At 42.3% G+C, this 14,945-nt stretch overlaps 1 protein-coding gene across 1 annotated transcript; it reads right to left on the reverse strand.

Annotated features, from left to right (window-relative positions):
- Positions 1 to 349: 349 nt before the first annotated feature.
- LOC127211675 (arylacetamide deacetylase-like 4) lies at positions 350 to 14,025 on the reverse strand. The gene is made up of 4 exons (XM_051171700.1): positions 13,858 to 14,025; positions 7,125 to 7,341; positions 5,324 to 5,387; positions 350 to 1,625 (listed from the first exon to the last, which is right to left on the reverse strand). The coding sequence occupies exons 1-4, from the start codon at positions 14,023 to 14,025 to the stop codon at positions 851 to 853; spliced, it is 1,224 nt and encodes a 407-aa protein (XP_051027657.1). The 3' UTR covers positions 350 to 850.
- Between the last annotated feature and the right edge of the window lie 920 nt (positions 14,026 to 14,945).

The raw sequence follows: 14,945 nt of genomic DNA on the forward strand, positions 1-14,945 counted from the left end.
GACATCCTTACAGTGGATGACTCCCAATGTGCAGTAGAGAGAATTCCTTTAAATTCCGTCTCAACAGAGCGAATAATGTTGGTTAAGCAAGGGCAGGGACCTTTGTAAGACCGGGGATGCCATGTAAGATTAGCACCTTCCGCATTGATTGACAGGCCTTCCATACACCAGACTTGCAGCACTCCCATCATAGCTGTGATTGTGAGAACACATCTCACAACAGACTAGGATCTGAGTTTGGACTTTCACTGAATAATGTGATCCCAAGGGAAAATGCATAGCACCCCAAAGCTCACTCATCCCCTTTACTCCCCTTCATTGCCTTCTCTATCTCTGTTTCTGTAATGCTCCCACTGACACCATCCCATAATTCAACACAAGAGTCATCATATTTGGAGGGTGTCTATGAAACAACATTGCTCAGGACAGATTGAGGCTATTGTCACAAATGGAGTGCAAGTGACGATGTGACTTAGGTCTCAGTAAAAACAATAACAAGAAAGAACCTTTCTCTATATCATCATGGATGTGAATTTATTAGAGTTGGTTTGACTAGATAATGGCATTTATTCTGCACAACCTCTTGATGAAGGCTTTCAAATAATTTGAAAGGCATGTTTTTCCACTTTGACATCTATGTCAAGTGAATGAAACTGTAAAAGAATATTGCTAGTTGCAACAATGGATGCTGTTGGTTCTGGAAAGATTAACAACTCTTGCTTCCACCTAGCCTTTCCTTCTTGGAGCAGGCATGCCTTCAGCATCTCCTTAACCAATAAAACCAAACAAGAAAAAATGTCACAGGACAGACAGTTTTCACATTGCTCCACACTCAAGCACAAGGTGACTATCATATGTCATTTATGTAACTAACTATGGCATTTACAAGTTTTATAGAGCAGGGAAAAGAGAAAGGGTGCTTATCAAACAACACTATGCATCCATGAAAGCCATCTTCCACATGGTACCAGGTCACAGGGACCCCCTGGTCCTCCAAGCGCTTCTTGTAGAGCAAGGCATGATCGCGGAGGGGGTCATACTCACAGCTCACCAGGAACGCCTTTGGAAGCTGAGCAATGATCTTGTCATCTACTAGCAGAGGTGAAATTTCTGGATCAAAAATACTTTTTGTTTCTAGATAGGCAGCCTCGTTGAAAGGTTCTGGAAACTCAGGCAGGAGGCCTTTGCTCTTGAACCTTCTGGGGATATTATCAGAGCTGAGCCATTTTCTGTACTTCTTCCAGATGTCTGGGGGCATACAAGTACCATTCATCAATGCATCTTCCCAGGATGAGTCAATGTCCATGTATTTACACACTCCCATCATGAGTATGTCTTTGGTGAGGAATGGGACATTTTGGTATTGCTGATGTGATGGCAAACGGAAATGGATGACCTGCAGAGCTGGAGTAATAAGCACCTGAGCACAGATCTTGGGGAGATTTGGGAAACTGAGCAAGGCCTGGGTGACAATGGCTACAGCTCCACCTCCAACACTTTCTCCACAGACTACCACTCGGGAGGGGTCTACTCCATAGGTTGTTAGGCCCTTCATGAAGTGAATGGAGGCATTCAGGCAGTCCTTAGTAAGACATGGGTGATGGTGATCAGGCAGCTTGCGGTACCTAAGAAAAAAGAAATCCACGTTAGTCACTGACAGCCATTTGAACCACATAATCTACTTTCATGGGAAAAGAGGGCCTGATTAAATCCTCAAAATGACTCTAGCAAGTAAAGATGGCTACCCTAATATTTTCTTTGTGAAACATGAGGAAATTGCCAGAGTCAGAGGAGCTACAATTCTGTCTTATAACCCAAATTGTGCTTCCTATAGATGTCTAGAAATCACAAAGGATCAGGAAGCCTTAGGAAACAGGACATCCAGCAAAGATCCAGAGATGCCGATTAGAATTCTGCTGGTTCCACTGAGACATGTTAAATGTTTTGGTTTTTCCTGATTTCTCAGACATCCATTGAGCATTGCCAAAACCACTATTCTTAAATTTTATATAAATGATACATTAATAACAGTTGTTATTAATAATGTACATTAATAACTAATAAAATGAAGTTTTAATGTATCAGCACCTTCTACTGTTTATTTTCTTGTAGATAAATAAAAGTATCAGAGGATGGGGCAGTTGGACTCCCTAACTGAAAGTTCTAAGACTCTTCTTCAATGAACTGAGTGATTTGAGACAATGACTATTACCTGTGAAGTCATCTGAACTATATTTATGCCAACACTGGTCACTTTGAAGGACACACACACCTTGTGAAAGCTACAAACTACGCAATAACCATAGTCACTTGCTGATAAGACATACTAACTCTTTCCCTTGCAACCCACCCACAACAGAGGCAGTAACTGCTGCCTTAAGGGCCAAGGGCTTTGCACACCCTTCCCTGAGAACTAGAATATAGTTGTTGTAAAAGTTTAGAAAACAACGACTGCACAGATATACACAGAAAATTAGAAATAGTGCTCTCTCAAGACCCAGCTATTTCACTCCTGAGCATATGCTGAAAGATGCTCCACCATACAACAAGGACATTTGCTCAATCATGTTCATAGCAGCTTTGTTTGTAATAGCCAGAATCTGGAAACAACCTAGATGTCTCTCAACCAAAGAATGGGTTAAAAAAAAACCAAACTGTGGTACATTTACACAATGGAATACTATTCACCTATCAATAACCAAAAAGAATCTTGAAATTTGCAAACAAATGGGTGGAATTAGAAACAATCATCCTGAGTGAGGTAGCCCAGACCCAGAAAGACAACTATGATATAAACTCACTTATAAGTGGATATTAACCTAGCATAGGGGTCCTCTGAGAGACTACACGCAGTGGCAGATGGGACAGATATTAGGACTCACAGACAGACTCTGGATGAAGAATTGTGTGGAAGAGCTGAGGGATGTAAGGACAGGGAGAGGGCTTTTCAAGAACTCCACAAGGCTGGCAGGACTGGACCCGGGGGGATCTGTACAAACTAATGCACAAACTTTGGACATTGCAAACAGAAAACCTAGACACACACACACACACACACACACACACACACACACACACACACACACACACACACACCCTGTTCAGATGTAGCCTATAGAAAGTTCATTCTCCACATAGGCAAAGTGGGAAAGGTGGGGACTGCCTCTGACATGAACCCTGGTGCTCACAATTTGATCACTGCCCCTTGGCTGAGAGGTCCTGTGGGAACACAGAGGAAGGGAAGGCAGGCTACCCAGATGAGACCTGATAGATTATGGCCAGATAGTCGAGGAGGAGGACCCCACCTGTCAGTGACCTAGGGGAGGATAATAGGGGTGAAAAGGGAGGGAGGGTGGGAACAGGAAGATAAGAGCAAGGGGATTATAATTGAGATGTAATGTGAACAAATTATAATAAAAAAAAAAAAACACAGAGATAGATCCAAGGGACATTGCTTCCAGGAAGAGAAGATCAAGAAGGGGAAAGAAAAGGAGAAAATGAGACTTGAGGGAGGGACAGGAAGGAGTCCAGGAGGAGGGGCTAAGGGTGGAGGGAGGGGTCTGTAAGGGGAAGGCTGAGGATATATGGCTGCTAGTTTCAGCAGCTTAGCTCACAGCAGCCCTCTGACAGCCCCAATCTGCTTCCCTAGATAAGCATCTCCACTTGCTTTTCTAGTGCAGCTTCTCTGGCCCTTAAGTAAGCACTCTGTAAGTATCTGGATGGCTGCACTGAGGAATTAGCTTCACGATTTCAGATCAGGTGCTTGCACACGTCTCTGCAGTTCCATTCAGTGGATCTCAGAGATGTAGATAGGAAGTTCAGACACTATGGGAAGTTTAGGTGGAAGGAGGTCTCTGGAGTCTGGAAAGATGTGACCCTCCCTATGCTCCCAGAGAGATACTGAGAGGCTAAGTGATTTGCTCTAGTTACTCAACTTCAGTGTATGTCCGTTCTGGGGGATGCCAAAGGATGAGATGACCACTGAAGTGGTAGCGATTGAAGAATCGAAACCTAGCAGGGCAGTTTTCAATTTCCCTCACTTAGTTCTTTACACTGTCCTATGGACTCTGTTATCAAACAACAATGAACATCCAACTCTGTCCTCCATCCTTTCAAGGACCCATTAATTTTCTTTTCTTTTTATTTTTCTTTGTTTATATTATTTTGCTATGTAGATGAATATTTCTTTTTTTATTAGTTTATTCATATCACATCTCGATTGTTAGCCCTTCCCTTGTTTCCTCCTATTCCTCCCTCCCTCCACTTCCCCCCTTCTCCCCTCCCCTATGTCTGTGATTGAGGGAGACCTCCTCCCCCTATATATGCTCTTAGAATATCGAGTCTCTTCTTGGTAACTTGCTATCATTCCTCTGGGTGCCGCCAGGCCTCCCTGTCCAGGGGACATGGTCAGAAAAGGGGCACCAGAGTTCATATGAGAGTCAGATTTCACTCTCCACTCAACGTTGGAGAATATCCTATTTGTCGGCTAGGTCTTGGTAGGGGTTCGAAGTTTACTGCCTATATTCTCCTTGGCTGGTGCCTTAGTTTGAGGAGGCCCCCAGGACCCAGATCTGCCTGTTGTAAAGTTCTTCTTATAGGTTTCTAGGACCCTGTGGATCCTACTATTTCCCCATTCTTCCATGCTACTCTCACCTAAAGTTCAAGGACCCCTTAATTTTCAAAAAACAATAGCTGGGTCTTAAGTTTTACTCAACATTCATTCAAAGTGGCCCAACTTGGTGGATTCAGAAATACTTTATTGTTGCATTGAGCACCAGAACCATCAGCCAATAGCATTTCATGACTTCAATTGACCTTATTCATCATCCAACACTGATTGCACCACTGTGCCCAAAGTCAACATTCCTCCACCACATAAAGAGACAATCTGACTTCACTATCTGTCATCTCTTCTTTTGTTCTCTATTTCCAATGCCTGTGGGCCTGTGTGTGTGTGTTCGAAAGTGTTCTTTTGACTTTAATGAACTTAACTTTGCAAACAGGATATCAAGGGTCACTTCTGATTTTAAACTGCCTGAGTTCCTTCACGCCATGGTGTGCCTCTCCCAGTTCTCTACTGTGTGGCTCTTTGAGTACTCTGAAGGATTATATTCCTTCTGTCACAGTCCACCAATGCACTTCCCAAGGATGGATATATGCCTAGACTTCTACTATTTAGAAAGTGTTGTGGCCATGCTCATGGGAGCATGTTTAACAGAGTATCTGAAATCAGAAACCCTCTCTGTGGCCTAGATTCACCCAAATATGTACTTCAAAATGCACCAGCACACACATAAACTACCAACCATTTAATGCCACTCACCCCACTGACAGCACCACAGAATCTGTATGCTGGGCCAGGAAGCTGCACAGGTTGTGGTAAAGGTCTGCAAAAGGAACCCAGGAGTTAATCAGTGTGACAAGAGCCCAGCATTGTCTGCTACAGTTCCAGGAATAGCAGCTGTTGTTCTGGACATGATAATGACATACTCTCTATGGTCCTCTGAGGTGACTTTAGCCAGCCTTGCCTAGGCAAGTCCAGACATCATTCCTAAGTTCCTGAATATCAAGATGTTGTTGGAATGTATGGTTCACTTTCCATAGTATTGAGTTTTATGCAATGTAGATAAATTGGGACTTGCAATGATTGGAGCTCTGAAATGGACATTGATAGGGTCCCGTATGTTTGCAGAGCCAGCCTTAAAGTGTCAATATACTCATAGATTTTCATCCATGAGAAGATAAATGATGATCAGATGAGATGTTTATCCTGGTAGACAGGTCCATTAAGATTAGCGCACAGTTCATCTTGGTCCTATTTGGTCGAATTTGAAGACTGTGTGCTTAGAAACATGGATTCACTCTCCATCCACCCCTGTGCTACCCACATCTGAAAGCACCTCATTATCTGTGTTTTCCTGCAATGGGCTAGTCTCCTCCTTTGACATTCAGATCCCTAAGTTTATGGGCTGCTTTTTTCTTGTCTTCTGGTGTGTTCCTTATTCTTGGAGAGGGCCTGTATCGAAATTGATGTTCAGTAAACATCTACGGAAAAATTCCTGCTTAAGATTTGAAAATTGAGTAGAAAGGGTTAGAGAGATGACTCAGAGGTTAAGAGCACTGGCTGCTCTTCCAAAGGTACTGAGTTCAATTCTCAGCAACAACATGGTGACTCACAACCATTTATAATGAGATCTGGAGCCCTCTTCTGGCATGCAGACATACATGTGGGTCTACATGCACACTAAAATAAATAAATAAATAAACTTTTTAAAAAAGAAAATTGAGTAGAAGCTGGCAGCTTGTAGAAGAGGGCTTCAGGAGCTGATGCCAGTGTACAGTGAATAAGGACAGTGAAGAGCTGGATAAGGGCAGGTAACACAGACAGGTTACACTTAGATTTAACTTATGAATGAGGTAAAGCATCCTGGTGACATCTTCAGAACTGCTTTGGCTACCTCAATCACCACAAGGGTAGGAAGTAACCCTCATTCCAAAGTGATGTCTTTTGAGTCTGCACAAGCAGCAAGTACAGAACAAGTGAGCATCTCAGGATCCAGTTGTGTGGAGAAGTTCACAGGCTAAAGCACAGCAAGAGAAAGAGGAGACTCAAGTGTCCAGGTAGGAGATGTGGCCAAAGACTCAGGGGAGACTGAAGTGCTCCACTGACAAATACTGGCTCCTTCTTGTGGTGAGAGATGGTGAAACTGATGGATGATAATAGTTGTAGCAAGGAATCAACTTTTGGGGAAAGAGACAATGTAGTGATCAAGAATGGATGGGTTTTCAACACTGTGGTCCAGCAGAGCTGTGGGAAGCACATGGACTTGGGACATATGGGAATAACCAGTGCTGTGAGTGGAAGGGAAAGGGAGATGTCACAACTAGTGCTAGGAGAGCTCCAGTGGACATTACTGCCCAAACCTGGACTAAGAATAATGTAGTATACAGGGAATATTGCTTTGGAGGTTTCAACCCCATTGAATGATACAATTTCCAAGCCCTCAATCTATTCTCCCTAAAATTTCCAACTTCTACTTGCTTTGACTCCCTCTTAAGAGATCTTCATAGATTCCACCTGTCATGAGGACTTTCCCCTCCCAACCAGCCCAGAATCTACTCACCTAGGCTACCACATATGGTTCCCCCTCCGTGGTAGAAAATAATGCCTCTCCGGAGTTTCGAGGACACTGCCTTGGGCTGGAACAGTCTCACAGGGATTGTCCCAAATTTCATGTTGGTCACCACCAAGTTATGGTTCTTCTTTATGGCCATTACATCATGCATAAACTGGATGAACCTGAACGTGGAGCAAATTCTCAGTTTCTCTAATATATTTCCCTGTAGGTGAAAAAAGAAAAAATATGATGATAAAGGAGAAGAAGGAAGAAGAGGAAAGGAGGGAGATGGGGAAGAGGAAGAGGAAGATGAGAAGGAGGAGGAAGAGGAACAAGAAGGAAAAAGGAGAAGAGTGAGGCATAAGAGAATATATAAGGGAGACATGTAGCTGCTGCAACCACTGCAGCATAGCTAAATTGAGTTGACCATTTCTCTCCTCACTCCTGCATACACAATGGACTCATGTGGCTACAACTGGTTGTATATTATGCATAGGGAGAAGGAGGGTTTTCAGTTTCGACCAAGACATCAAGATTACATAATGATGTGGTTGTGACTTGACTATTTGTCTCAACCAAAATTCATGTTGAAATTTTATTGTCGTTGTGTTCAAATGGCCTTTTCACAGGGCAGATATGTAGATATAATGCTTAGAGTGGAAGACCCAAATATTACCTCACATGGTCACAGTCACCTGAGTTTCAACAGAGGTGACTAAGAGGAGAAGGAAGAGTCTCTTCAACAATGGCTCAGGGAAAGCTGAATATCCCTATGTTGACGATTGATCCTAGATCTCTATTTCACTCTGTATAAGAAAAGTCCAAATGGATCAAAGTCTGTACTATAGGACCTGAAACTCTAGAAATGTTAGAAGAAATAGTGGGGGAAACACTTCAAGATATAGGCATAGGTTAAGAATTACTGCACAAGACTCCAGATTCTCTGGGAATAAGGTCAACTATTGACAATTGAAATTAGAAGGCTTCCATATGTAGACAAAACAGTTTTTTAAATATATTTTATTAATTTATTCATATTACATCTGAATGGTTATCCCATTCCTTACATCCTCCCATTCCTCCTTCCCTTGTATTTTCTCCTTACTCCCCTCCCCTATGACAGTGACTGAGGGGGACCTCTTCTCCATGTATATGCTCATAGGGTATCAAGTCTCTTCTTCATAGCCTGCTATCCTTCCTCTGAGTGCCACCAGGCCTCCCCATCCAGGGGATGTGGTCAAATATGGGGCCCAGAGTTCGCATGAAAGTCAGACCCCATTCTCCACTCAAGTGTGGAGAATGTCTTGTCCATCGGCTAGATCTGGGTAGGGGTTCAAAGCTTACTGCACATATTGTCCTTGGCTGGTGCCATAGTTTGAGCAGGACCCCTGGCCCAGATGTGTCCATCATAATGATCTACTTGTAGGTTTCTAGGACTCTCTGGGTCCTTCTATTTCCCCATTCTCCCTTCCTTCTCTCACCTAGAGTCCCAATAGGAAGCCTTCCCCTCTGTCCCAGTTTCCTGGTAATTGAAGACTTTCATGGGACATGCCCCTTGGGCTAGTGTGCAGATATAAGTGAGTATATGCCATTTCACTCATTCTACTTCTGGGTTAACCCACTCATTATGACCATTTCTAGCTCAATCCATTTATCCACAATTTTCGGGAATTCCTTGTTTTTAATAGCTGAGTAGTATTCCATAGTATAAATGTACCACAGTTTCTTTATCCATTCTTCTACTGAGGGATACTTAGGCTGTTTCCATGATCTGGCTATTATGAATAAGGCTGCTATGAACATGGTTGAGCAAATGTTCTTGTTGTGTGCTGGAACATCTTCTGGGTATATTCCAAGGAGTAGAATATCTGGATCTTGAGAAAGCCTTATTCCCAGTTTTCTGAGATAGCGCCAGATAGATTTCTAAAGTGGGTGTACTAGTTTGCATTCCCACCAGCAATGAAGGAGTGTTCCTCTCTCTCTGCATCCTTGCCAGCATGTGGTGTCACTTGTGTTTTTGTTGTTGTTGTTGTTTTATTTTGTTTTTTTTGTGTTTTTTTTTGTTTTTGTTTTTTGAGACAAGGTTTCTCTGTGTAGCCTTGGCTGTCCTGTACTCACTTTATAGATCAGGCTGGCCTCGAACTCACAGTGATCCGCCTGCCTCTGACTCCCGAGTGCTGGGATAACAGGTGTGTGCCACCACGCCCTGCTGTCACTTGAGTTTTTGATCTTAGCCATTCTGATGAGTGTAAGATGGAATCTCAGTGTCGTTTTGATTTGCATTTCTCTGATGACTAAAGATGTTGAGGATTTCTTTAAGTGTTTTTCAACCATTTGATATTCCTCTGTTGAGAATTCTCTGTTTAGTTCTAAGCCCCATTTCTCAATTGGGTATTTGGTTTGGGGTGTTTAATTTCTTGAGTTCTTTATATATTTTGGATATTAAACCTTTGTCAGACCATGTCCCCTGGAGGGGGAGACCTGGTGGCACTCAGAGGAAGGACAGCAGGTTGCCAAGAAGAGACTTGATACCCTATGAGCATATACAGGGGGAGGTAATCCCCCTCAGGAACAGTCACAGGGGAGGGGAATAAGGGGAAAATGGGAGGGAGGGGAGAATGGGAGGATACAAGGGATGGGATAAACATTGAGATGTAACAAGAATAAATTAATAAAAAAAAACACCTTTGTCAGATGTAGGGTTGGTGAAGGTCTTTTCCCAGTCTGTAAGCTATTGCTTTGTTCTGTTGACAGTGTCCCCTGCCTTACAGAGCTTGTCAGCCTCATAAGGTCCCATTTATTAATTGTTGACCTTAAGGCCTGGGCTGTTGGAGTTCTATTCAGGAAGTTGTCTCCTGTGCCAATGCATTCCAGGCTCTTTCTCATTTTTTTCTTCTAACCTATTTAGTGTCTCTGGTTTTATGTTAAGGTCTTTAATCCACTTGGGTTTGAGTTTTGTGCATGGTGACAAATATGGGTCCAATTGAATTTTTCTACATGTAGACATCCAGTTAGACCAGCACCATTTGCTGAAGATGTTATCTTTTTTCCATTGAATAAATTTGGCTTCTTTGTCAAAAATCAAGTGACCATATGTGTGTGGATTCATTTCTGGGTCTTCAATTCAATTCCATTGATCAACCAGCTTATTGCTGTGCCAGTGCCATGCTGTTTTAATTACTGTGGCTCTATAGTACAGTTTGAGATTGGGTATGGAAATTCTTCTGGAGGATCTTTTATTGTATAGGATTGTTTTTGTTATTCTGGGTTTTTTGTTTTTCCATATGAAGTTAAGAATTGATCTTTCAATGTCGTTATAATATTGTGTAAGTATTTTGATAGGGGTTGCATTGAATCTGTAAATTGCTTTTGGTAAGATGGCCATTTTTACTATGTTAATTCTCCCAATCCACAAACAAGGGTGATCCCTCCATCTTCTGATGTCATGTTCAATCTCTTTCTTCAGAGATTTAAAGTTTTTTCAAACAAGTCTTTCATTTGCTTGGTTAGAGTTACTCCTAGATATTTTATATCGTTCGTGGCTATCGTGAAGGGTGTAGTTTTCCTAATTTCTTCCTCTGCATGTTTGTCATTTGTATATAGGAAAGCTACTGACATTTTTAGTTAATTGACAAAACAATTTTAATCAAATAAAGTTTCAATATATAGAATATAAAACATTTCTTGGTGATGCCTCTGACAGAGGATTCAACTTCTAGGAGTGTGTGTGTGTGTGTGTGTGTGTGTGTGTGTGTGTGTGTGTGTATACATATATGTGTGTGTATATACATATATCCAAAAATTAAAAATGAAGATATAAAACCACTCAGTGAGTAAGTAGCCTGATAAAATGAATAGAGTACAAAAGATGAAGTACAAATATCCAATTTGTCCTATTTTTCATTTTTGTTGCTGTGATAAACAAATTGACAACAATCAACTTGGAATAGAAAACAGTATAGTTGGCTTACAAGTTACAATTCATCATCAGGAAAAAAACAAGGCAGGAACTCACATCAGGATTACGGAAGCAGTAATAAATGAGGGATTGTGAAAGATAACTGCTTATTGGCTTGCTTCCCCCCCCCAAACACACACACACACACACACACACACACACACACACACACCTTGCTTGCTTAGTCACTTACCCAGGGATGGTCCTATCCTGTGGACTGAGCCTTCCACATTAAAAAAAAAAAAACATATCTTTGGTATTGTATCAACAGGGGAAATTATATAATTATAATGTAAAAATTAAAAGAAATAATTTTATTTTAAAATAGATGTCCTTTCAGTGATGATTATGTGATACTCCCATGTGTAGATAAAGGCCATGAGGAAGGGAGTGAGATAGCTGCCTCTGGAGGAGGCTTCCTGGAGTTGAGTTCTAGGTTGAGAAACTATATAAAGCTTGTATCTGGAGCAAAATAGACATGAGCTAAAGGCTGAGGTATCTACCAGCTAACTTAAAAACACTGAACACTATCCTTCATCTTGGAGGTTCAGCCTCCATCATTGCAGATGGGAAGTGATCCAAGGATAAGGTCAGGGAACAAGGTCTTATTGATGAGTCCTAGCAGGACCATCCCCAAGTCTTGTTTACATGCACTTGTTTTAGCTCAGAGTCCAATGGGGTGTCCCATGATTCTAGGAAAGAGCTCCCCCAAACAGGAACCTCAAGTGATGATTTTCCTCTTTGAGTTTTAAGACAGGATAGTTCATCCTACAAGGTGTACTTCACCTTCCTCCCACCGAGAGTACAAGGCCTCTAATTAATCCAGCCTGGGCCTTTGACGGTTCAACTCTCAACCCCCTTAAATTTCAAGGCACCCCTTGATGGCACAAGTTGGTTCCGTCCCTGGCCCCATCAAGAGCAGATTGGCTACACCATTGTTCATGCTGTCTCCAACTTTTCCATGGGAGTGTTTCTGATCCACACTCAGGTAGAGGACCCAAACTATCACCCTTTGTAATGATAGCTGTGCGTTCCATAAATACCTTCACTATACCTGCCAGATTTCCTTAGCAATATGTGATCAGCCATACCACCTTATGAGGTGTCTTTGATGGCAAAGATCACATCTTATTTCTCTCTTGGTCACTACCATGTGATGTTAAACTGAAACCCACATACTTAAAAACTAATTAGATAGTTCATGGAGTCATACTGCTTTGTGTGGCCTGATTTTTCAGAGGTTCACACTTTCCACAACTGTGGAATAGTTATGCTGTTGTAAAAAGGAAACTACAGGCTGTAGAAAGTGTAGTGTTTCTGGGGAACATGGTTATGTGTTCCTCTCACTTGCCACTCCAGAGCTCTAAAGTCGCCTGTAAGTCCACACAGTCTGTAGTCTTTATACATTTACCTCAAGGAAATCACTTGCAGAAAAGAATAAATGAGAGGTCGAGGACAGAAGCTTTCAACGATTGTATTGAACAAGGTTTCTTTGTTCCACTAGGTGTGGACCATTGTGAAGAAAAATCTCAATGGGCAACTATTTTAAAGTCACATATAAAATCCTATGATTCCTTACCATATGTCATGCAATATGTCTACCAACCACACTAGACACAGGATGTTATCTGACCTGAAGAGGAAGACACTACCATGCTCAGAGGTTAAGCAAAGGTCTCTTGCAGCCAGTGAGGACAGAACAGAAAACACCTAGCAAACAGCTTGGATGCAGCTGCTTCTCACCCCTTTCACCTCCACCTCCTCTTTTGCAGCTGCCCTCTGAGGTAATCACTTATGAACTGTCTGGCCACTACAGGTCTTTAGCCAAGGTCAGGACATTACATTATTCAAACCACTTACTTCCCACACAAGGCCAAACATTCTTTCCAAACCTACTGTACCTGTGGACAGGCCCTGGTACATATCCCTGAACAGCAACAAGGCAGCCATGCCAAAAGGCTGGATATATGCATCATAACACAGATACTTTGAGCAGCAAAGGCTCCTCCTGAGAAATAGTCTGTGACTTCATGGTATTCACAAGTATGCAGCAAAAAAAAAAAAAACAAAAACAAAAAAAAAAAAAAAAAAAAAAAACAAAAAAAAACCTAGAAGCAAGTCAGTGGAAGGAAGTGGGGGGGCGGGGCTGATGATGAAGGAGGTTTCAGAAGTGGACCATGGGTTTACCGTCAGTAGGAACTAGGTGTAAAATTATTTTTCAGTCCTCAGAAAGAGTCTTGTGGATGAGTACTGATGCCTGCCTCCGGTCCCAACCCTTAAGATATGGGACTCAAAAGATTATCTCCCCAAATTCATGAAACCCTTCTCACAAAAAAATTGAAAAGAAAAGAAGATCTGGGATGTAGCTAAGTTACATGTCCTTGCATGTAAGCCCTGGTTTGATCCTCAGAGCCATGTAATCAGAGCATGTAAACAGTGCACCTCTAAGCCCAGCACGTGGAATGTAGCATTGGGACAATCAGGGCCCTCAGATCATCTCTGGTTATGTAGTGAATTCAAGGTGACCTTGAGCTCCTTAGAGAAGCTGTCTAAAATGAAAAAGAATAAGAACCAAGACAGGATGCTGGCACAGAGTTGGGAGGGAAGAAAGAGAAAGGAAATGAGGGAGAGATAGAGACAGACACAATGTCCCCGTGTATCCAAGATACAACAGTGTAATTACCTCAGTTCTAGGGGGAAATCTAGTGAGGAGAAAATGAAAGGAGGCAAACTTCAGAGATGAACCCTGAAACCCACAATGCCCCTGCAAGAGCAACTCACCAGAGCAAACATGTACAGTGCCATACAATGCAGAAATCTGAGCTTGATGGGATGCTGCAATCCAGAGGGCATTTTCACAGTGAGAAAGTGCCGAATGACAGCCCAGATGAAGATGCCCAGGTGAAATGTAGACAGGCTCACTAGCAACAGCATCCATGGGACAGCCATGGTCCTGAGGCCCTGAGAAGCTGCTGTCCTAAAGATACTCCTTGGTAACACCTGACCCAGGTTTATGGCCTACCACCTCCACTACTGCTTTTAAGACTGTACCTGACTGACTCAGTGGCCTGACCTAGCCTCTGAGATAGCTACACAAATCAACATGAGCCAGAGGAACCAGCTCTCCAAGGAGCAAAGGTACTTGGGAAGTTGGCCTGGATGACCAAGGTAGTTTTTTTTTTTTTTTTTGAAAGACAGGGTTCTAAAGATCAACTGATGTGATCTTTCAAAGCATCCATCTCCTGGGACACAGAGGGAGAGCATAGACCCCTCTTACATGACCATAGACACATCTGGCCTGACTCTTCACTGAAAAACAAGAGACACAAACCCATTCTGCACTGGTTTGGTTACAAAATACAAAGTCATCCAGTTTATAAATATTTGCTTAACTGCCATCAGAACCCAGCCTTTCCTCATTTCTGACTATTTGGCGTTGGAAAGGCTCTCTTCTCTCTGAATGTATAAGGTGAAAGAGTCCAGAATTGTTTCCAGGCCAAGCCCAGGTGTAGCTTCAGGTCCAGGGATGCAGACACTTTAGTATCAGTAGAGGACTCAAAGGATGGGTTAGAGTTTTCTACTGGCTACACATTCTAAGTCCAAGGAAATTCTGATAGGAAAGGCACATAGACTATTATTTCCATGGGTTTGTTCAATTGTCATAGGGCAGGGCTGACACAGTGGGTTAAACCCTTGACATAATGTACTGAGTTTAATCTCCAGAAACTATATGACGGGGGAGAAAACCCTACTTCCACATATTGTCATTTAAACTCCACACACAAATTTCGTGTGTGTGTGTGTGTGTGTGTGTGTGTGTGTACATGCACACATTCACACAATATGAACAAATTAATATAATAAAAATT

The sequence above is a fragment of the Acomys russatus genome, chromosome 29, assembly GCF_903995435.1.
Source record: "Acomys russatus chromosome 29, mAcoRus1.1, whole genome shotgun sequence".
Classification (NCBI taxonomy): Eukaryota; Metazoa; Chordata; class Mammalia; order Rodentia; family Muridae; genus Acomys; species Acomys russatus.